Raw genomic sequence first — 23,591 nt, forward strand, 5'->3', positions numbered from 1 at the left:
GAACTTTCAGTTTCGTGAACATATTTGAAAATATTGTATAACACTTTTGTCATGAAGGTATAAAATAGAAAGGAAACGCTTTAAGTCCAGTTACTTGACACATAATTGCGCATAATGACCCAGAAACTAGACGATTAATCGTCTCATTTTCAATAACTTGAATAAGAATTTAAATATCTTAATCCGATCTGAAGTGAAGCACTGAAGCTCTCCACCTGCGCGCTGTTTTCTGCTGCTGCTGTTTGGCCCTCTGTCTCTGTTCTGATATGTTGAGGCGTCTTACTCGGATAAATGGTCTCCCCTTAGCATACATTGTGATGAGCTTTTCAAAAATAGTTGGAAACTTCACATTTAAATGTCTCGTCAGGCTTCTAATCACATTGGTGTCTTTACGCAGACTGCTGCCATGAATATTTAAAAATAACACCTCTAACAGCTTAACAACTTCAAACCACTCACCTGAAAGGACGATTAAACCACCACGAGAGAGTTTCTCAATCCACTCAGAACTTGTAGATTCTGACTACCATTACCTTGCCGCTAGGATGGTCAAATGATTTGCCTATGGAGGCTCATCTGGAAGCAAGATATCCAGCGACGTAGCAGAGACCTTATAGAGAACGTTCTGAAGCTTCTATCAACGGTGAAACAGTTAAATCATCTAATGTCTATCTTTTTTTTCACCTTCTATCATTGACAACGCCTCCTCAATGCCCGACACAAGCTCTGTAAACAACTGGTGAAGAGTTACGTAACTCAATGTCAGCAATACTTTTGTTCATAATTAAGATACGCAAATAGCCTTTGAAATCCTCTGCTAAGGGGTGATCATAGGCCCTGCCAGTCGCTCTTATCTGGAAAAATAAGTTTTCCAGGCACTATTGGTTGAAACTTGAGATCAATACATACTTCAAATCGTAACTATTTTTCAAATCACAGAAACAACGCAATAGTGACTGTATTGAGGTGATAAGCCCATTTTAGAAAAGACATAATGTTTCATGATTTCCTACTCTCATTTTTTCATGGAAGGAGTAGAGCTGCGAAGATCTTCACAAAAGCAGTTGAAATTGATCGCTTGCCAACAGGTACCCTCGTATTCATGACGTCAAACGTATTGTTTACCAACTTAAAGAATTCTGCAGTATCTTTTTATTCAAGCATTACGTAAGAAATTGCCTCAGTCACAGTCTTGGAAAAGAGCTCCCAGGCACATACCGTAAACTGTCAGATGAAGAGCGGTAAGTTAGGGGCACAGTTTTAGCTCGTCATTATCTTTCAACAACAGCTGCTCGATCATGTGTTTTGTTATTGTGTTGTTTCTCCACCCCTTAATGAAAAACCATCATCCTAAAAGCGATTTCTCAAAAGTTGCACCGTATGTGGACATCAGAAAATACGAAAACACGTTTCGTTATACAGTTAGAGTTGACGAAACACGCATTTGTATAGTAGATGTGGAACGATACCATCTACAACAAATTCCACTTTCTGCGTCTCTTTGATGATATTGACCAACAAATCCCGATTCTTCGTCGTAGTTGTTGTTGTTGTAGTCCTCAGTCCAGAAATTGGTTTTAATGCAGCTCTCCATGCTACCCAATCCTGTGCAAGCCTCTTCATCTCCTAGTACCTAATGCAACCAACAGCCTTCTGAGTCTGCTTAGTCTATTCATCTCTTGGTCTCCCTCTCTTGCTCACCAGATGGTAGAGTTTTGTTATGGCCGGCTCTCCCAAGGGTATCTGTAGCTGTAATGGAATGGTGTGTACTTCCGGGGCCTTTCCTCAACTTAGGTCTTTCAGTGCTCTGTCAAATTCTTCACGCAGTATCATATCTCCAATCTCTTCTTCATCTCTCTTCAATTTCCATAATATTGATCTCAATTACATCGCCCTTGTATAGACCCTCTATATACTCCTACCACCTTTCTGCTTTCTCCTTTTTTGCTTAGGACTGGTTTTCCATCTGAGCTCTTAATATTCATGCTGGTCTCGTTAATTTTCCTGTAGACAGTATCTTCTACATGCTTACATTTTTCCTCTAGCCGTCCTTGCTTAGCCATTTTGCACTTTCTGTCGATCTCATTTTTGAGACGTTTGTATTCCATTTCGCCTGCTTCGTTTACTGCATTTTTATATTTTCTCCTTTCATAAATTAAATTCAATATCTCTTCTGTTACCGAAGGATTTCTACTTGATCCTCTGTTGTCTTCACTTTTTCATCTTCTAAAACTACCCATTCTTCTTCTACTGTATTTCTTTCCTCTGTATTTGCCAATCGTTCCCTAATGCTCTCTCTGAAACTCTCTACAACCTCTGGTTCTTTCAGTTTATCCAGGTCCCACCTCCTTAAATTCCCACCTTTCTGCAGTTTCTTCAGTTTTAATCTACAGCTCATAACCAATAAATTGTCGTCAGAGTCTGTATCTGCCCCTGGAAATATCTTACAATTTAAAACCTGGTTCCTAAATCTCTGTCTTACCATTATAAAATCTATCTGAAATCTTCCTGTGTCTCCAGGCCTCTTCCATGTATACAGCGTTCTTTCATGATTCTTAAACCAAGCGTTAGCAATGATTAAGTTACGCTTTGCTCAAAATTTTACCAGGCGGCTTCCTCTTTCATTCCTTACCCCCAATCCATATTTACCTACTACGTTTCCTTCTCTTCCTTTTCCTGCTATCGAATTCCAGTCCCCCATGACTATTAAATTTTCGTCTCCCATAACTATCTGAATAATTTTTTTATCGCATCATATATTTCTTCAATCACTTCATCGTCTGCGGCGCTAGTTGGCTTATAAACTTGTACTACTGTGGTAGGCGTGGGCTTCGTGTCTACCTTGGCTACAATAATGCGTTCATTATGCTGTCCATAGCAGCTTATCCGCGCTGCTATTTTTTTATTCATTATTAAACCTACTCCGGCATTAGTCCTATTTGATTTTGTATTTATAACCCTGCATTCACCTGACCAGAAGTCTTGTGTCTCCTGCCACCGAACTTCAGTAATTCCCAAAGTATCTAACTTTAACCTATCCATTTCCCTTTTTAAATTTTCTAACCTACCTGTCCGATTAAGGGATCTGACATTCCACACTCCAACCCGTAGAACGCCAGATTGCTTTCTCCTGATTATGACGTCATCCTGAGTAGTCCTCGCCCGGAGATACGAATGAGTGACTATTTTACCCAAGAGGACCTCATCATCATTTAACCACACAGTAACTCTGCACGCCTTCGGGAAAAATCAGGGCTGTAGTTTCCCCTCGCTTTCAACCGTTCACAGTATCAGCACAGCAAGGCCGTTTTGGTTAATGTTACAAGGCTAGATTAGTAAATCATCCAGACTGTAGCCCCTACAACTACTGAAAAGACTGCTGCCCCTCTTCAGGAACCATAAGTTTGTTTGGCCCCTCCGTTGTGGTTGCATCTACAGTACGGCTATCTGGATCGTTGAGGCACGCAAGCCTCCCCACAAACGGCAAGGTCCATGGTTCATGGGGGAGGTTCATCGTAGAACCAAAATTATAATACAAAAGCTGCTTGCAGGTTCCATATAAATCACGTGTCGTAGCAACCTGTGTCTGGCTATGTGGTCCGTATACGGTGTTATACGGTTTCGATTTTTTTGTCGTAGTAAGCTTGTTGCTTGCTTACTCATGAAGTCAACAGAACAAAATTCCAGGAATACGGCGAAAAGAATTTGAAATCCAACTTTTAGCGTAGAAAATTCCGGTAATTGTACACCCGTTACGTTTTTTGAATAAATGTAAGTTTTTCTGGCCAGCGGAAGTGGCCGTACGGTTCTAGGCGCTACAGTTTGGAACCGCGTGACCGCTACGGTCACAGGCTGGAATCCTGCATTGGGCATGTATGTGTGTGATGTCCTTAGATTAGTTAGGTTTAAGTAGTTCTAAGTTCTAGGCGACTGATGACCTCAGATGTTAAGTCCCATAGTGCTCAGAGCCATTTGAACCATTTAGTTATCACTTTAGCATTTTGCCGACATCGAAGGCGTTGGCACTGCTTCCTCTGTCTGCTTGATGCATGAGAAACTAATTTGTTTCTCATTCTCAATGTATTGTCTTCGGCTATTAAACGCTGTTCTTTTTCCTCTTGATATTGATAATTCTTTTTCAACTCTTTAATTTCCTCCTCGATACGGCCTTTTTCTGTTTCTTTGCTTTGATCTACTTTCTTTTTCCTTGGTGACAAAGAAGCTAGCGTGTTTAGTGCACGTTTACGTGTTTCACGATCTTTTCTTCTGTTACTTCTTTGTTGGAAAGAGGATGAAGCAACAGCAGCAGCAGAAGTGGCTTCAGTAAGATGCAAGGACATCACACACATCAATGCTCGAGGCAGGATTCGAACCTGCGACCGTAGCGGTCACGCAGTTCCAGACTGTAGCGCCTAGAACCGCACGCCTACTCCGCCCGGCTTTCGTGCAACAACAATCACTCTTAAATAACAGCAGGAGAGAGCTAGACTGATGGTCCAGATTTGGTCCATCAGTGTATCGGAGCTTGATCCAAGATAAGTTTTAACTGTTTGAAATAATCTTGCTTCGTTTGGATTTTACACTGAAAAAACACGTTTTTCTGGGAAGTGTCTGAAGCGCGCCACTTCTATACTTTAAACCTGTACGATTCGGTTCCAACTTTGGACGAAGGTAGATAAATGAATAAAGCCAAAACGAAATTTTTCATGCTATAATCTTTATCCTATGTCGAGGACGATGATTTAAAGTCGAGCTAAATGCAGCGCATAAAATTCCTTCTCACGTGAATTGAATGTGCGGAAACGGTTTAAAATGAATAAGATCAATAAGAAATGCATTCCCACGATAAAATTGAAAATTCGCTTTCAAAAATCTAGCTTCATTAGGATGTTATGTGCCAAAAACCCGTTTTTTTACGCTCGTGGCTTCTGTGTTTCAGACTTGTGCAAATCGGTTCTAATTTTGTAAGAAGGTACACAAATAATTAACTAATGATTGTCCTGTTGTTTTGTGAAGCCTTTGTCCGTCGCCACGATATAAACAACACGATTCGAAAGACAATAAAAAATCGTACACCTTACCAGTTGTCGCCCAAGTCAACAAAAATCTACATCGGTTGCCGGGCTATAGTGGCCTAATGTCAGAATTATTGTGGAGCAAAAGCTGGGAACCAGAATGAAATATGCTCGTATCACAACACAAAAAAGGCGAATATCTCTGGGTTCAAATGGCTCTGAGCACTATGCGACTTAACAGCTTAGGTCATCAGTCCCCTAGAACTTAGAACAACTTAAACCTAACTAGCCTAAGGACATCACACAACACCCAGCCATCACGAGGCAGAGAAAATCCCTGACCCCGCCGGGAATCGAACCCGGGAACCCGGGCGTGGGGTGCGAGAACGCTACTGCACGACCACGAGATGCGGGCGAATATGTATGGGCAGAGTGAGGGAAGTAAAAGAAGGGAACTAGTTTTTCGACTTATCTGGCAACTTCAAAGACGTTTAAATGAAAACATCTTGACGTAGAGTTCTTCTTATGAGACAGTCTCAACTGTACAAGTCCATTTTGAAAAATGAAGAAACCGTAGGACAGTTGCTTCATTCACAGTCTTTTATTGCGTACACGACTGGTTTCGTAGCTCTTAAAGTTCCATCACATGGTGTAAAAAATAAAATCACTTAATCATCTGAGATCATCCTCATCGCAACCTGTGCTTCCATGTCAACATTGGGGTGAGGATGACCTCAGATCATTAAGTGATTTTAGTTTTTAAAACACATGATGGAACTTCAAGTGTTCCGAAACCGGTCGTTTATCCAACCAAAGATTTTGAATTAAGCAGCTGTCCTGTGGTTTCATCATTTTTCAAACATCTTGACATATCTGTGCTTTTTTAGGAGTGAAACCCCTCTTTCCCAGCGCAGTGAATGCTCTTATCTACAAAGTGTTGGCACACTTGCATCTTGCAGTTTACAGGCAAGTCCGTGATCCTGTGCCCAAAATCCAGAAGATTCGTCAGCCATAGTAAACAGTATAATATCGTGCCCTATGGCTGAAGAGCATACACTTAATAGCTAAAAAGGTTTTTTTCTGGGGGGAATAAATTTTCTGGAGGTGTATTAAAAGCGGGAATATGTCAAGATGTCCTGATTTAGACATCTTTGAAGCTGCCAGATCTTTCTAAAAGCTAGTGCCCTACTTTCACATCCCGAACTCCGCAGAGGACATGTTCGCCTTTTTTGTGCTAAGATAGGAGCATTTTTCATTAATGTAATATTTTTATTATCTCTTGTCTTTGGATAGTCCGAGACAGGCTAATGGTTACGGCGCTGGACTCGCATTCGATAGGTGCAGGTTTCAAATCCCTGTTCGATCTTCCAGATTTCGGATTTCATAGTGTGTCGAAGACACTTACGGCAGACGCCACAGTAATTCACTGACACGGACATCAGTGTTCCTGCAACATCCTTGTCCATCCCGAGTTCGCACTCTGGCTCTAATGACCTGGTAGTTGATTAGACTCTAAACACTAACCGTTCCTCACTTCTTGTCTTACGCAACGTTGTGAGACCTGGGCGTAGCGTGTGACGTATCTTTAGTAGCAACGGATACGAAAGTGTTGACTAAGTGCTCGAGATGGGAGGAAAGCTATGTAAAGCTCTTGAGTTCATCAGAACGAACAAGAGATTTTAAACATCGCTCGGTGACGTAATTCCATACTAAGAAAGGAAAGAACTCTAAAAAAAGTCCGTGATTGGATCAATCTTTTCTTGTGGCTTTGTCCCGCATCGGCGTGGTTATCTAAGGATTTGGCATGGTTAATGTGAGTGGCGGCCGGATGCCCGACCTGTCCCCCCACCCCCCGTTACCACCCCGCGTCGTAATGTGTGTACCCCAACTGTCTGCGTCTTGTGTTATTCATGCGAAAGCGAGCGAAAGTTTCCTACCTGCGGAGCGTGGATCTGAGGCGGGACTTGGGTACCAGACCAGTAATCACATAGTGGGATGTAGGAAAAGGTCAAAAAACCACGTCCAGGCTGGCCAGCACATCGATCCTCATCGTTAATGCGACGTACGGGTTCGATCCGGGGTCGTCCCGGAAGCGGCGCTTTAACACGCACAGCTATCCGGGCGGTATCTCAAAATGTACTTTGAGCTGTGAAACACGGTTTTGGATAGCCTTTGCTGTGTATGGATCCGCAGGCGCTGTAAATTTCTTTAAATAATTTCGTTTTCCTGCATGGGATGATTTTTTAAATTTTGATAATGCACTTCATTTTTTTTATTTGGGTACTAGCTGATTTCACACCATTTGGCATAATAAAGCTACAACATATGAGAATACAGGCTTTCTCGGCGAATCTCGATAGTAAAATCTTCTTGGGTTAGCAGCCGGGGAACAACACATTGATTCGGCTGTCAACCGGAGAAAATTTTATCATCAAGCTACAACATACCAAAAACTGCGTTACAGTTACAGCAATTTACTATTTCCCCGGCACTGTGGGAAAAGATAACATCTGATTCTGCCTTAACAAGAGTTTAGCACAGTCAAGGGTGCAAGTGCTTCAGCCGGCCCTATCCATGTCGTATTATGCAACCTGCAATTCTATAACTGACCTTCAAAAACCAAGAGTAAGATGCTTCAAATGTTTCAAATGGCTCTAAGCACTATGGGACTCAACTGCTGTGGTCATTAGTCCCCTAGAACTTAGAACTACTTAAAACTAACTAACCTAAGGACATCACACACATTCATGCCCGAGGCAGGATTCGAACCTGCGACCGTAGCAGTCGCACGGTTCCGGACTGCGCGCCTAGAACCGCGAGACCACCGCGGCCGGCCAAGAGTAAGATTTTCATATTCTCTCACTCTCTACGTGCAAACTATTAGTCTCAGAGACAAAATGAACAGGACCTTTTGGTAGGAAATGTAATGCCGTGAAATTTTGTGCTGGGGTACGTTTTCTCAAGAGGCCGTAGTTTAGTACAAAACTGACCTTCAAACGCACCCCCACTCCCACACTCAGACCCCACCGGTCAGGATTTCTATATTGTTGTTCATGTCCTCTTACGACTGTACAATAATTTGCGACTGCACGAATTATTTCACACATTCCATCTTTTTTGGTCTTTATTTACTGGCCTTATCATGCCGCTAGCTTTGTCGAGCACTTAAGAATTACAAAACTGACGTTCGCGAAAGTTTTACATAACAGTTTTGTGAATTTTAACAGCATAAAACAAAGACATGGTTGTATTCGTCAGGCCTTCTGACTACGAAGCTACTGTACTTGCAAGGGTTAAGTTTGGATCGAATTGTGAAAGTAATTACTTTTAGCGTAACATTTACCAAAGTCATTTTTCTTTCATTACCGTCAGGAGTACATTTAAAGTAATAATATTAACGACGTGGGCGATTATGCTGGTCGCGTGACAGTACAATCTATAGAGACGAAAAAAAGGTCGAATATCGGAAATAGTTCATGTGATCGGGAACTTTTGTAAAGTGGTAGGAGGGAGTGGCACGAACAACATATTAGAAATCCTGACTCGTGATGGATGAATGTGAGGGTGGAGGTGCGTTTGATGGTCACTTTTGTACGCTTTCCTTGAATAACTCGAAAACCGTGGCCTCCAGCGAAAACGCATCCCAGCGCAAAATCTAACTACATGAAATTTCCTACCCGAAGATCCTGTTCATTTTTTTCTGTAGGACTACTACACACATCAAAAGAAAGTTTTGCATCACCTCGGTTCCGAAAGTTCCGGAACCTGTACACAAAATTGGAAGAGAGATCAACGTAAACATCATTTCCGCTTTTTTATTTCTCATGAAAACCACTCATTGCAAGTTGTACCACCATACAGCGAGACCTTCAGAGGTGGCGGTCCAGACTGCTGTACACATCGGTACTTCCGCTACCCAGTAGCACGTCCTCTTGCATTGATGTATGACTGTATTGGTCGTGGCATACTATCCACGTGTTCATCAAGGCACTGTTGGTCCAGATTGTCCCATTCCTCAACGGTGATTCAGCGTAGAACCCTCAGAGTGGCTGCTGGGTCACGTAGTCCATAAACAGCCCTTTTCAATCTACCCCAGGCATGTTAGACAATGTTGATGTCTGGAGAACATGCTGGCCACGATAATCGAGCGATTTCGTTATCCTGCTAGAAGTCATTCACAAGATGTGAACGACGGGGGCGCAAATTGTCGTTCATGAAGACGAATGCCTCGCCAATATTCTGTTGATATGGTTGCACTATCTGTCGGAGGATGGCATTCACGTATCGTGCAACCGTTACGATGCCTTACATGACCACCAGCGGTGTACGTCGGCCCCACAGAATGCCACCCCAAAACAACAGGGCACCTTCACCTTGGTACACTCGCTGGACAGTGTGTCTAAGGCGTTCAGCCTGACCGGGTTGCCTCCAAACGCGACTCCGACGATAGTCTGGTTGAAGGCATAGGCGACATTCATCGGTGAGGAGAACGTGTTGCCAATCCTGAGCGGTCCATTCTGTCCATCTGTACTGCGCAGCTTGGTGTCGTGGTTGCAAAGATGGACCTCGTCAAGGACGTCGGGAGTGAAGTTGCGCATCTTGCAGCCTATTGCGCACAGTTCGAGTCGTAACGCGACGTCCTGTGGCTGCACGAAAAGCATTATTCAACATGGTGGCGTTGCTGGCAGGGTTCCTAAGAGTCATAATCCGTAGGTAGCGGTCATCCACTGCAGTAGTAACCGCTGGGCGGCCTGAGTGAGGCATGTCATCTACAGTTCCTATCTCTCTGTATCTTCTCCATGTCCGAACAACATCACTTTGGGTCACTCCGAGACACCGGGACACTTCCCCTGTTGAGAGCCCTTCCTGGCTCAAAGTAGCAACGCGGACGCAATCGAACCTCGCTATTGACCGTCTAGGCATGGTTGAACTACAGACAACACGAGTCGTGTACCTCCTTCCTGATGGTATGACTGGAACTGATCGGCTGTCGGACCCCCTCCGTGTAATAGGCGCTGCTCATGCATGGTTGTGCCGTGCGGAATTAGCCGAGTGGTCTTGGGCGCTGCAGTCATGAACTGTGTGACTGATCCCGGCGGAGGTTTGAGTCCTCCCTCGGGCATGGGTGTGTGTGTTTGTCCTTAGGATAATTTAGGTTAAGTAGTGTGTAAGCTTAGGGACTGATGACCTTAGCAGTTAAGTCCCATAAGATTTCACTCACATTTAAACAACATATTGTCTTCGAATCTCTGTCATTGTGCTTTCCTTGCGTGCATTGTGATGTAACAGTACGCACTGCTTTGAATTGGACCATGACTCTAGTTATTCGAGCGAATCAGTTGCTGGTATGGTTGTGATTAGAGTTTGCATTGATGAGCAGCAAATTTGCATGCACAGAGCTGACCGAAGTCATAGGATATGCACATATACAGATGACGGTAGTATAGCGTACGCAACGTATAAAAGGACAGTGCATTGGTGGAGCTGTCATTTGCACTCAGATGAGTCACGTGAAAAGATTGCCGACGTGATTATGGTCGCACGTCGGGAATTAACATACATTGCGGAATGGTTGTTGGAGCTAGATGCATAGGACACTCCGTTTCGAAAATCGTTAGGAAATTTATTCCGATATCCAAGCGTCAGCAGTGTACCGAGGATCAAAATTTCGGGCATCACCTCTCACCACGGACATCGCAATGGCCGACGACCTTCACTTAACGATCGAGAGCTGCGGCGTCTGCGTAGAATTGTTATTGCTAACAGACGTACGACGAACATATCCGTTGGGCCTGTGCCGCGAAATGTGGCGTTAATGATCTATGGCAGCAGACGATAGACGCTAGTGCTTTTGCTGACAGCAGGATATCGCCTGTAGCGCCTCTCCTGGGCTCGTGACCATATCATTCGGACCCCAGACTACTGTAAAACCGTGGCCTGGTCAGACGAGTTTCGATTTCAGCTGGTAAGATCTGATGATTTGGTTGGAATGTGGCGCAGCTCCCACGATGCCATGGACCCAAGTTCTGCAAGCTAGTGGTGGCTCTGTTATGCCAAACAGTCCTTTTGGAAGAACATCGCAACTGAGCATTATAGCAGAGGTTGAAAATATTACTTTCTTTCTACACGACCGGTTTTGGACTTTTCTAAGCCCATCCTCAGGAGTCGTAGCTGTGCTGTGCTCCACCACAGCACAGCTACGACACCTGAGGATGGGCTTATAACAGTCCGAAACCGGTCGTGTGAAAATAAAGTAATTTACAACTGAAGCCGTATTTTCAACCTCTGGGCTCTGTTATGGCGTGGGCTGTGTTTACATGGAATAAACTGGGTCCTCTGGTCCAACTGAACAGATCGTTGGTTGGAATGGTTACGTTCGGCTACTTGGAGACCATTTGCAGCCATTCATGGACTTCATGTTCCCAAATAACTACGGAATTTTTATGGATTGTAATGCGGCATGTTACCGTGCCACAATTGTTCACGACTGGTTTGAAGAAGATTCTGTACAATTCTAGCGCATAATTTGGTCACCGACTGAACATTTATGGGACATAATCGAGAGGTCAGTTTGTGCACAAAATCCTGCACCGGCAACACCTTCGCAGCATGGCTCAGTGTTTCTGCTGGGGACTTCTAACGACTAGAGTTCACGCTACCTCGAGTAACTGCACTACACCGGGCAACAGGAGATCAGACACGATATTAGGGGGTCTCCCACGACTATTGTCACCTCACTGTATGATAAAGTAGCAAGCTGAAAAACAACTTCAGTGAGTTACAGGCAAGTCAGAAAATGGGCTCCAGCAATGAGTTCATTATAGAGTGCCGATTGTCTCCTGACACTGTAACATTCATCTTATATAAGTGGTATGTACTAAGAAGCCTGGTTGTGGCGCAATGCGCTGTGGCTGGGACAGTGAATCATGTGACTCTCCAGCCAGTAGCGTCTTTCTGCCGGATCTGACTGCAGCGTGCGCTTGGAGATGCTCATAGAAAATGTATTACGCTGTAAACGGTCTTTGACAAAGATCTGTTGTAAAAGCCCTTTGGTCAAATTTTTGACTGTTTAGTAGGTATAATTTTAAAAACGATTTTTTTTATCAAAGATCATTGAATTATATTAGAGCGTGGTCCTAGCTTTTATAAAAGTTCGCCATTGCATATTTGTCACTTTGCTTAGTTCAGTGCCTTTAACCTATAAAATGAAGTCGAACTATGCAATTAATTGTAAACACATTTATTTTACGAAGTGAAAATACATTGTTTACATACGTTCGTGTTCGTTTATGCATCACAAGAAGCGTTAAGAGCGACACGAGCGGATAGGATATTCATAAACCTAGTATTTCCTGGTACCCATTAATGTGTATGCTCAAGAGAACAACAAACGCTGATGAGGGGCGTAATAATCCCGAAGTTATGCATTTTAGTGCTTGCTTATGGGGAGTGAAAGAAGAAAATGACTGTTCATTGCATACGCCATGAGGTTATTCAAACACGCCGCCAGATGTTTCACATGCGCCCAGACAGACGGAAGTAAAAGAGAACTAGTAACATGTTATTGTGATGCAAAAATCCAAATTTTATTAATAAAGTCTAAATTAATGAAACAAATGGTTTATTTGCTTCTCTAAATATTTTGTGCTGATCTTCATAAATTTCTCCTTAAGTGATTTATGTATTTGGGACCTGGTACTTAGGGAAAGGCAGGATTCGGTGTGGACGGAGCCGTTATCAGTTGCCGTTGGTTGCTCAGGTTTTTTTTAATCACGTACCCTTTATCTGGAAACAATTGCAAATAAAGTTAGCAGTAAGGAACAATTATTCAATTTCACTGTTAAGACACAATGCCAAATAAAAAAAAATCTTAAGCTAGTTGCACTCACGGCTGAAGGCCTTATTGACCATAAATTATTTGTCGGCTGAAGGTCCCAAAACTAATATCTCAAAAAACCATTTTACGGCTGAGGGCATGGATAGCAAATTCTTAAGAACCAGTTAAACTCCTCCAAGAGATACTAAAATATTTTTAAAAACGACAATCATCAAAATTTCACTATTAAGAGACAATATGTACTTAAAAATTCTTAAGACCAATTGCATTCACGGCTGAAGGCCTCATTGACAAGAAATTCAAATTATTTATCGGCTGACGGCCCCAGTAGTAATAACTCAAAAAACAATTTCACGGCTGAAAGCTTGCATAACAAATTTTTGAGAAGCAATTAAACTTCTTTGAGAGATATTTAAAGAACAATCATCAACATTTCAGTGTTGAGATATTTTGTCTAAATACAATTTCTTAATACAAGTGACACTCATGGCTGAAGGCCTTATTAACAAGAAATTCAAACTCTTTGTCAGCTGAAGGCCCAAACAGCAATAATTCAAAATAAAGATATTTTAAAAAAATCACCACAATCTGACAAAATCAAGAGAGAATAGAGCCTCAGACAGTGCTCCAAGGATCGACCTGGGAAAGTCGCTCAACTTCGTAAAAGATGAGACAGGTAGCCAAGAGTTGTATTCACTTAACCAGATGGGAAGTCAAACTAGTGACAGTTTAAACGCAGACCAACACTCTTGCAAAATCTACCTAACGTCTGATAGCAAATACAACGATGGAATAACCCAAGCAAGGCGCAACCGGCGGGCAGCACTGCATCGTCAGAATCCGGTGTTTAGAACATCCAGAAGCAGAAGGAACCACTACGACCTAGGTACTCCAAAAGAAACAAAATATTCGAAACGCCGGCCGGTGTGGCCGAGCGGATCGAGGCGCTTCAGTCTGGAACCGCACGACCGCCACGGTCGCAGGTTCGAATCCTGCCTCGGGCATGGACGTGTGTGATGTCCTTTGGTTAGATAGGTTTACGTTCTAGGGGACTGATGACCTCAGATGTTAAGTCCCATACTGCTCAGAGCCATATGAACCATTTTATCCGAACCATAATGAAGGAGGCTAACTACACGCCTTACCGGACAGCAGTGGCAAGGCGAGGAAAGGCACACTGGCGCGAAAATACGCTAACCTCCAGGGCAGGTCACTAGACAGAAAAATACCGCCGGCTATTTTGGCCGAGCGGTTCTAGGCGCTTCAGTCCGACACCGCGCTGGTGCTACGGTCGCAGGTTCGAATCCTGCCTCGGACATGGATGTGTGTGATGTCCTTAGGTTAGTTAGGTTTAAATAGTTCAAAGTCTAGGGGACTGATGACCTCAGATGTTAAGTCCCGAATACTTTATGCCCTCGCACTGTGGCTCACGAAGCAAATTCTGGTCAATACTTCGAGCTTTTGTTTTAGCTATCCACGATTTCACCCACACTAATCTCTATTGCTCTTTCTTTAAAAGCAATGCTATCGCTAGATATCTTACATCAAATGGCGCCCACAAAAGATAAATTGTTTGATATCCATTGAAGATCGAGTAAAGCAAAAGAATTTTACGGTGGTGTAACAGTTCAAGTAAAATAATTTGGTCAAACAAGTGTGACGAAGTCTTTGACAAAGAACTTCGCCAATGTAGTGTTGTGCTCCACGGCCTAGTCTGTAGTAGTGATCTGTTCGATGTGACAAACCTATGCGATGTCGTCATTATGGAGTTGATCTGCTATGAAGTAAGGAGAGATATTCAGAGTGCAAGAGTGCTAATTCACCTGCCACCGCTTCTGAAAAGTGAGGTTGAGACACCTTTCACCTATAGCAGTGGCCAGAAGAGCTGACTGGGCGAGAAAAGCGGGCCGAGTGAAGTCACTATTGTTTCATGATGGCGAGCAAGCATAATAAACTGTTTTCGTTTCCGGGTAAGTGGAAAATACTAGCCGGCCTGGTTCGCATATATAGTACTTGAATGAGACGCTCTCTTTCTCTGTGTGTGCTCAGATTGTCTCAGACAGTATCCAGGCATGTATGTGATGCCGAGCTACGTTGCCAGTTCCAGCCTCTAACTTTGAGATGAAGACTGTTCACAATACTTGCTGATGCAGCCAGTCACCTACTCTAGACTCCAGAAGCTGCAGGCATCTGTCTGAACAGAAGATTGAATGCGGACTACTTAGCATCTTCACACTGCCGAGCCACGTTCTGGGTGAGTATCTCCTGAGGGCATCTACCTTCCGGTCAGATATGTGTTCGAGTCTGGACTGTTGACTGTCTGACTACATTGTCACTTCACTCTGATCCTTATGCGCAACCTTGTCGCAGATCATCACCAAACGGTTTCGACGTCCATTTTACTGGGGGCTACAGTTTGGGTATCGTCTCCCCCGCGCTGTATTTCGAGGTCCGTGGTTGGCAAGTAGCTTGGACGGCTGTCATTCATCAGCCGCAGTTTGCGGTCCCTGCCAGCTACTGTCGTCGTGCTGGCATCAGCAGATGAAGCTTTCTAAGCTAGGGCTGCTGATATTTTTAAAAAATCTGGAGTCCAATATATTGATATTTTAAAAAGTGTCGTTATTGGCCTTAGATAGATCGAAGAAAGCGTCAGCATCTATATACCGACGGAATAATATCGATGTAACAGCCTATAAAAATATCGGCTGCACAGTTAAATATACTGCCGGTTTTAGAGCTGAACTTGTTATTAGATATTATGTACATCAAAAGCCAGCAGCTTTCTTATCCCCCTTACAGCCAGAACTGAAAGCAAAGCGATGCATGTTCACCCTTGGCGATAACCGCTTTGCTAACAATGGTAACTGCATGTAAGTGGCACAATAAAAGTAGTCCTGGGGGATCCGTCGATCGGTTTCGTCACATATCGGGTTTGTTCGGAATACTTCAAGTCAACTTCCCCGTTTTTTCATTTCTGCAAACGCCAGCGACCTAGCGAATGGTTCAAATGGCTCTGAGCACTATGGGACTTAACATCTGAGGTCATCAATCCCCTAGAACGTAGAACTACTTAAACGTAACTAACCTAAGGACATCACACACATCCATGCCCGAGGCAGGATTCGAACCTGCGACCGTAGCTGTCGCGCGGCTTCAGACTATAGCGCCTAGAACCGCTCGGCCACTCAGGCCGGCAGCGACCTAGCAGTTGTAGTGTCAAAATTGCGTGGTGAATTTAAACGTCGCAGTTTCTGTTAGTAGCGCCGAACTCAAATTACGTCAGCATTTCACCTCACACGCCTCTGCCCACGGCTAAGACCATTTTTGTCATTTAGATTTTTGTTCATCATTTTCAGCAGCTGTTTTCTAAGAATGCCGATGTGAAAAAATAACACGTTAGTTGCGGTAAATTTTTTTTAAAACAACTGGTGTGCTATTTTTTCACATCGGAAATCTTGTTATTCCATTCACACCGCCATCCCTCAGTGCAGTGGGACTTATTTGCGCCACCTATATTTGCTTCATACAGTTAAAGAGAAAGATTGGAAGCGATAAAAATGTCAAAAAGTAGTAAGACTCCTCCAAACAGAGAATATAAAGTTATGTTCTACTATACCAGAACAGTTTCAGATATTTATCGAAAATTTCGAAAAAAAATATAAAATAAAAATATCGGCACTCAATATTGCAATTTCGATATCGATGTATCGTGGAAGCAAATATCGCCTCCAGATGTATACTCATTTTGGAAAAAAAGCACTCCGTCTTCAGGCCACAAGTGGCCCATCGGGACATCGGACCGCCGTGTCATCCTCAGTTGAGGATGCGGATAGGAGGGGCGTGTGGTCAGCACACCGCTTTCCCGGTCGTTATGATGGTTTTCTTTGACTGGTGACTGGAGCCGCTACTATTCGGTCGAGTAACTCCTGAATTGGCATAACGAGGCTCAGTGCACCCGACAAATGGCAACACCGTATGACGGCTGGATGGGTCACGCCCGACAGCACTTAACTTCGGTGATCTCACGGGAACCGGTGTATCCACTGCGGCAAGACCGTTGCCTCATTTTGGAAAAAATATCGATATATCGATGTTTTATCAACAGCCCTGCTCAGGCGGTTCTGCTGACGGGGCTCTCTGTGCTCCAGTGACTCCCTACGTCATCCCAGGGCCAACTGCCTCCAGTTCAGCAGGGACCACAGGCAACATAAATAAAATCGAGGATGACTTACTAGCGGTCTGCCGCTTGATTCCAGTCATCACCACCATTCTCGACCCCAAATCCAGATGAAGGATTAGTGCCTCATCCCGTCCATCGACAGCTGTTTCCTCCGTTAGTGTTAGGGTCACCACGCAGCCCGAACAGTGGTGTTCATATTCATGCTATTATGAAAAAAAAAAAAAAAAAAAAAAAAACGAAAGGTGTTAAGTTAACAAGCGACAGCATCAACTTTCCGAGAACATAAATTGTTCTAGGAAGAGTCAGTAGCAAAACAGGGGCCGACTGTGGCGCTTATGTCTGCGTTATGATTTATTAGGATAGGCAACGTAAGCAGCGTGTGGGATAGAGACGGAGTGCACGCTCGCGACCACGAAGAGTAAACTCCATCCCTCTTTGGACAGAACGCATTACGAACGCGTTTCGTAACTTGCGCACCGCTCTAGTACTGGACTATACGACACGAGAGGTAGTGACGAGACGGTGAAGTAAATGACGTCGAGTGTGGGGAAGTCGCACGTGGCGGGACGCGCAGTTCCGTGTCAAGGTGCCCAGTGAGAATCGACCCTTTCTCGGCGCGCTGGCGGCCGGGCGAGTACAGTAGTGTATTCTGCAGCGAGAGTGGGCCCTCCTGCAGGGGGGTCCGCGGCCGGCGCCAGGCCGTGCCAGCTTAGCCCGCCCGCGCTGCGCTAAGCCGGCACATCCGGCAGCGCCTCCCAGTTTCGCGAGCACAGCGCCAACCACACACCGTCGCGAAGCTGGCCTCTGCGTGCGGGGATCAAGGGTGTAAAATCGTTGCGAAATGTAAGAAGACTTGCAGTAGATAAACGCCTCGTGCGAAGAGCAGGGTCATAGATCCATAAGCATCGTTCAGTTTGCACCCGTAGTCCAGCCATAGCGTCTTTAATTAGCAATCAAAACGTCCTCGGTCCCCGGTTCGAACCCCACGCCTCGCTGAAGACTTCTGGCATAAGAAGTTGCATTCATTCTGCCAACGGGCTTGTCAGAGAGGTACTCTCTTGCCCTTGGGGTGGAAAACTGCCTCTAAAGGCGGAAGCGAAGAATCAGCAGTGATCCACTGCGTGAGGTAGCTGAGTGGTCAGCGCGACGGAATGTCATACCTAACGGCACGGGTTCGATTCTCGGCTGGGTCGGAGATTTTCTCCGCTCAGGGACTGGGTATTGTGTCGTCCTCATCATCACCATTTCATCCCCATCGACACAAAAGTCGCCGAAGTGGCAACTCGAAAGACTTGCACCAGGCGAACGGTCCACCCGACGGGAGGCCCTAGCTACACGGCATTTCAACTGCGTGAGGATGCAGAAATCAATGGAAACTATTGCACTGAAGACACATCATGTTTATCCACAGGCTATATAGCCAGTAACTGAAAAAAGTATCATGATAATTTCTCCATCGGCAAAAAATTCCGTAATAGACCCCGATTCGTAGCTCCGGAAGGGGACTGCCAAGGGGAAGATGACCGCGACAAAAAGATTGAATAACCACGAAAGAATAACGTTCCACGAGTAGGAGCGTGGAATGTCAGAAGTTTGAACGTGGTAGAGAAGCTAGGAGATCCGAAAATCGGAATGCAAGGGCTCAACCTAAGTATAGTTGAACTCAGCGAAGTGAAATGGAAAGAAGATAAGTATTTTCGATCAGATGACTAGTATAAATGCTGTAGAATTCGTTATGAATAAGAAAGTAGCTCAGAGAGTGAGCCAACGATAGTTCAGGTATGCATGTCGACGTCACAAGCTGAGGATGAAGAGGTAGAGAAAGAACATAAAGATACTGAAAGGGTAGTACAGTACGTAACGGGAGATGAAAATCTAATAGTCATGGCGGACTGGAATGCGGTTGTAGGGGAAGGAGTGGAAGAAAGGGTTGCGGAAAATATGGGATTGGTACTGGGAATGAGAGAGGATAAAGAGTGAGTTCTGCAATAAATTTCAGCTAATAATACCGAATATTGTGTTCAAGAATCACAAGAGGAGGAGGTATACTTTGTAAAACCCGGGAGATACGGGAAGATTTCAGTTAGGTTTCATCAAGGTCAGACAGAGATTCCGAAATCAGATGCTGGATTGTAAGGCGTACACAGGAGTAGTTGTAGACTCAGATCACAAATTAGTAATGATGAAGAGTAGACTGAACTTTGAAACATTAGTCAGGAATAATCAATGAGCAAAGAAGTGGGACACGGAAGAACTAAGCAGTGAAGAGATACGCTTCGAGTTCTCTAAAGCTATAGATATTGAAAGAAGGAATAGCTCAATAGGCACTTCAGTTGAAGAGGAATGAACATCTCTAAAAAGGCCAGTCACACATATTGGAAAGAAAACCATAGGTACAAAGAAGGTAACTGTGAAGAAACCATGGGTAACAAGAGAAATACCTCAGTTATAGATGAAAGAAGGAAGTACGGAAATGCTCAGGGAAATTCAGGAATGCAGAGATACAAGTCACTGAGGCATGAAATAAATAGGAAGTTTAGACAAGCTAGGACGTAATTGCTGTACGAAACATGTGAAGAAATCTAAAAAGAATTCATTGTCTCAAGGGCTGACTCAGCATATAGAAAAGCGAAACAACCTTCGGTGACATTAAAACCAAAGGTGGAAACATTAAGAGTGCAATGGGAATTCCACTGTTAAATGCAGGTCAGAGACCGGCTGGGCGAAAAAAATACATTGAAGGCATCTATGAGGGGGGAGATTTGTCAGATGTGATATAAGAAGAAATAAGAGTAGATATAGAAGAGATAGAGAATCCAGTATTGCAGCCAGAATTTAAAAGAGCTTTGAAAGACATCAAATAAGGGAGAAGGAATAGATAACATTTCTTCATAATTTCTAAAATAATTGGGGAAAGTGGCAGTCAAACGACTATTCTAGTTGGTGTGTAGATTGCTTGAATCTGGTGATATACGATCTGACTTCTGGAAAACCATCAGCCACACAACTCTGAAACTGCAAGAGCTGACAAGCCCGTGACTTATATTATAATCCGTTTAACAGCTCACGCATCCAAGTTGCTGACAAGAGTAATATACAAAACAATGGTAAAGAAAATTGAGGATGTGGTAGAGGACAATCAGTTTGGATTTACGAAAGGTGTAGGCAGCAAAACTAATCGAAGCAAGATTAAAGGAAAATCAGGACACGTTCGGAGGATTTGTCGATCTGGAAAAATTGTGCAAGGTGGTTGGTTGGGTGATTCGGGTGAGGGGGTCAAACAGAGAGGTCATCGGTCCCATCAGATTAGTGAAGGGTGAGGAAGGAACCATCCTGGTATTTGCCTGAAGCGATTTAGGGAAATCACGGAAAACCTAAATCAGGATGGCCGGAAGCGATTTTGAACCCTCGTCGTCGCGAATGTGAGTCCAGTGTGCTAACCACTGCGCCATCTCGCTCGGTTGGTGCAAGACGTTCGAAATTGAGGAAAGTAGGGGTAAGCCATAGGGAGAGACAGGTAATGTACAACATGCACAAGAGCCAAGAGAGAATAATAAGAGTGGAAGACGAAGAACGAAGGGCTCGGATTAGAAAGGTTGTAAGACAGGGATACAGTCCTTCGCCCCTACTGTTCAATCTATACATCGAAGAAGCAGTGTTGGAAATAAAAGAAAGGTTCAAGAGTAGAATTAAAATTCAGGGTGAAAGGATATCAATGAATGATTGTGTGACGACATTGCTACCCTTAGTGAAAGTAAAGGAGAATTACAGGATTTGCTGAACAGAATGAACAAATGAATACGGAACATGAACTGAGAGTAAATCGAAGAAAGGCGAAAGTAATGAGAAGTAGCAGAAATGAGAACAGCGGAAAACTTAACAACAGGATTTATGGTCACGAAGTAGACGAAGTTAAGGTATTCTGCAGGAAGCAAAATAACCAATGACAGAAGTAGCAAGGAAGACATCAAAAGCAGACTAGCACTGGCGAAAAGGACATTCCTGGCCAAGAAAAATCTACTAATATCAAACATAGGCCTTAATTTGAGGAAGAAGTTTCTGAGAATGTACGTTTGGAACACACCACTGTATGGTAGCGAAACATGGACCGGGCGAAAACCGGAAAAGAAGAGAATCGATGCATCTGAGATGTATTGCTATAGGAGAATGTTGAAAATTAGGTAGTAAGGTAAGGAATGAGGAGGTTCTGTGCAAAATCGGAGAGGAAAGGAATACTTGGGAAACACTGACAAGAAGAAGGGACAGGGTGATGGGACATCTGTTAAGACATCGGGCAATAACTTCCATGGTACTAGAGGGAGCTGTAGAGGGTAAAAACTGTAGAGGAAGATAGAGATTGGAATACATCCAACCCCTAATTGAGGGCACAGGTTGCAAGTGCTACTCTGGGATGAAATGGTTGGGGCAGGAGAGTAATTCATGTTGGGCCGTATCAAACCAGTCAGATGATTCAGAAATAGGGGGGAGGGAAAATAGCAGCGTTGCCGTAGTGTAACCAGCCACGCTTGAGAAACCTCTGCAGAACAGGCGAAACGGCGAAAACAATCTGCGACTGTCTTGCGCTTGGCCACAACCACAGGACTCGCTGAAATGTCAACCATAAAATTATTGTTACGCAAGTGTAGATGCACCCATGCAATTATGGCATGCGTTTTGGGAGCTTTCCCCCGTCTGTGAGATGAATACCTATACAGGGATTGGACAAATGTGGAAAAAAGCAACTCATTTCCATGCCAAAGGAAAACTATTGCCATTCATAGCAGCTTTCATTTGCCTCGGAATGGATAAATATAGGTCCTGCACGGCTTTCAAGGGAATCTTATACCATATTTCCCGCACAATAGTGGCTCGTTCAGGTACCAACGATGGAAGTAGATAGCGATCATGCAGCCTTTTTTCCAATCTAGAACACAAAGGCTCAATAAATATTGAGATATAGTGACTACGTTGGCTCAGGGGAGGTGCAACACTTCATCTTCGTGCTCAGAAAACCAGTCCTGGACAAAGCGAGCTGTGTCATCAGGGGGCCCTGTCGTCTTGGAACATAGCATCATCACTGGGGACCAAATATTGCACTACTGTATGGATATGATCAGCCAAAACGATTGCATGGTCCTTGGAAGTAATGCGACCTTGCACAGAAGCCATGCGACCGACGGAATACAACGATATGGCTGCCCAAATTATCACCCAGCCCTCGCAATTTCACTCTTCAGACGTAAACTCAGCCAGAAGGTGGAAGCAGTGTAAAACAAGACTCATGTCATCAAATAACTTTCTTCCATTGTCCCATAGTGCAGGTTTATATCTTCAGCACCACGATTATCAGTTATGGACATTTGAATCGTTGATGAATGGTTTTGAAACTCCAGCTCGCGTAACAGTTTCCTGCTTACGGAGCTTCATTTGTATTGTATTGGTTCTGACAGGTTCCCGATTATTACATTTAGTTCTCCAGTGACTTTACAGCTATTTTCAGCTTATTTCTCGTCACAGTCCTCTTCAATGTTCGCCTGCCACGATCGCTTAATACACTCCTGGAAATGGAAAAAAGAACCCATTGACACCGGTGTGTCAGACCCACCATACTTGCTCCGGACACTGCGAGAGGGCTGTACAAGCAATGATCACACGCACGGCACAACGGACACACCAGGAACCACGGTGTTGGCCGTCGAATGGCGCTAGCTGCGCAGCATTTGTGCACCGCGGCCGTCAGTGTCAGCCAGTTTGCCGTGGCATACGGAGCTCCATCGCAGTCTTTAACACTGGTAGCGTGGACGTGAACCGTATGTGCAGTTGACGGACTTTGAGCGAGGGCGTATAGTGGGCATGCGGGAGGCCGGGTGGACGTACCGCCGAATTGCTCAACACGTGGGGTGTGAGGTCTCCACAGTACATCGATGTTGTCGCCAATGGTCGGCGGAAGGTGCACGTGCCCGTCGACCTGGGACCGGACCGCAGCGACGCACGGATGCACGCCAAGACCGTAGGATCCTACGCAGTGCCGTAGGGGACCGCACCGCCACTTCCCAGCAAATTAGGGACACTGTTGCTCCTGGGGTATCGGCGAGGACCATTCGCAACCGTCTCCATGAAGCTGGGCTACGGTCCCGCACACCGTTAGGCCGTCTTCCGCTCACGCCCCAACATCGTGCAGCCCGCCTCCAGTGGTGTCGCGACAGGCGTGAATGGAGGGACGAATGGAGACATGTCGTCTTCAGCGATGAGAGTCGCTTCTGCCTTGGTGCCAATGATGGTCGTATGCGTGTTTGGCGCCGTGAGGTGAGCGCCACAATCAGGACTGCATAGGACCGAGGCACACAGGGCCAACACCCGGCATCATGGTGTGGGGAGCGATCTCCTACACTTGCCGTACACCTCTGGTGATCGTCGAGGGGACACTGAATAGTGCACGGTACATCCAAACCGTCATCGAACCCATCGTTCTACCATTCCTAGACCGGCAAGGGAACTTGCTGTTCCAACAGGACAATGCACGTCCACATATATCCCGTGCCACCCAACGTTCTATAGA

The 23,591-nt window shown here is 44.6% G+C and overlaps 2 protein-coding genes and 1 non-coding gene across 5 annotated transcripts in view; 1 reads left to right on the forward strand and 2 right to left on the reverse strand.

Moving 5' to 3' along the window:
* Nucleotides 1-23,591, reverse strand: part of LOC126268435 (ecotropic viral integration site 5 ortholog) — a 335,961-nt gene that overhangs the window by 297,306 nt on the left and 15,064 nt on the right. The gene's annotated exons all lie outside the window — the stretch shown is intronic.
* Nucleotides 4,292-23,591, forward strand: part of LOC126273155 (uncharacterized) — a 91,757-nt gene continuing 72,457 nt past the window's right edge. The window contains exon 1 of the mRNA XM_049976656.1: nt 4,292-4,323. Within this exon, the coding sequence (XP_049832613.1) occupies nt 4,292-4,323 (32 nt within the window). The remainder of the gene's footprint in view (nt 4,324-23,591) is intronic.
* Nucleotides 15,960-16,043, reverse strand: Trnaf-gaa (transfer RNA phenylalanine (anticodon GAA)). The gene is given in 2 exon segments: nt 15,960-15,994; nt 16,004-16,043. It is a non-coding gene; the product is annotated as a tRNA-Phe (tRNA).

The sequence above is a fragment of the Schistocerca gregaria genome, chromosome 1, assembly GCF_023897955.1.
Source record: "Schistocerca gregaria isolate iqSchGreg1 chromosome 1, iqSchGreg1.2, whole genome shotgun sequence".
NCBI lineage: Eukaryota > Metazoa > Arthropoda > Insecta > Orthoptera > Acrididae > Schistocerca > Schistocerca gregaria.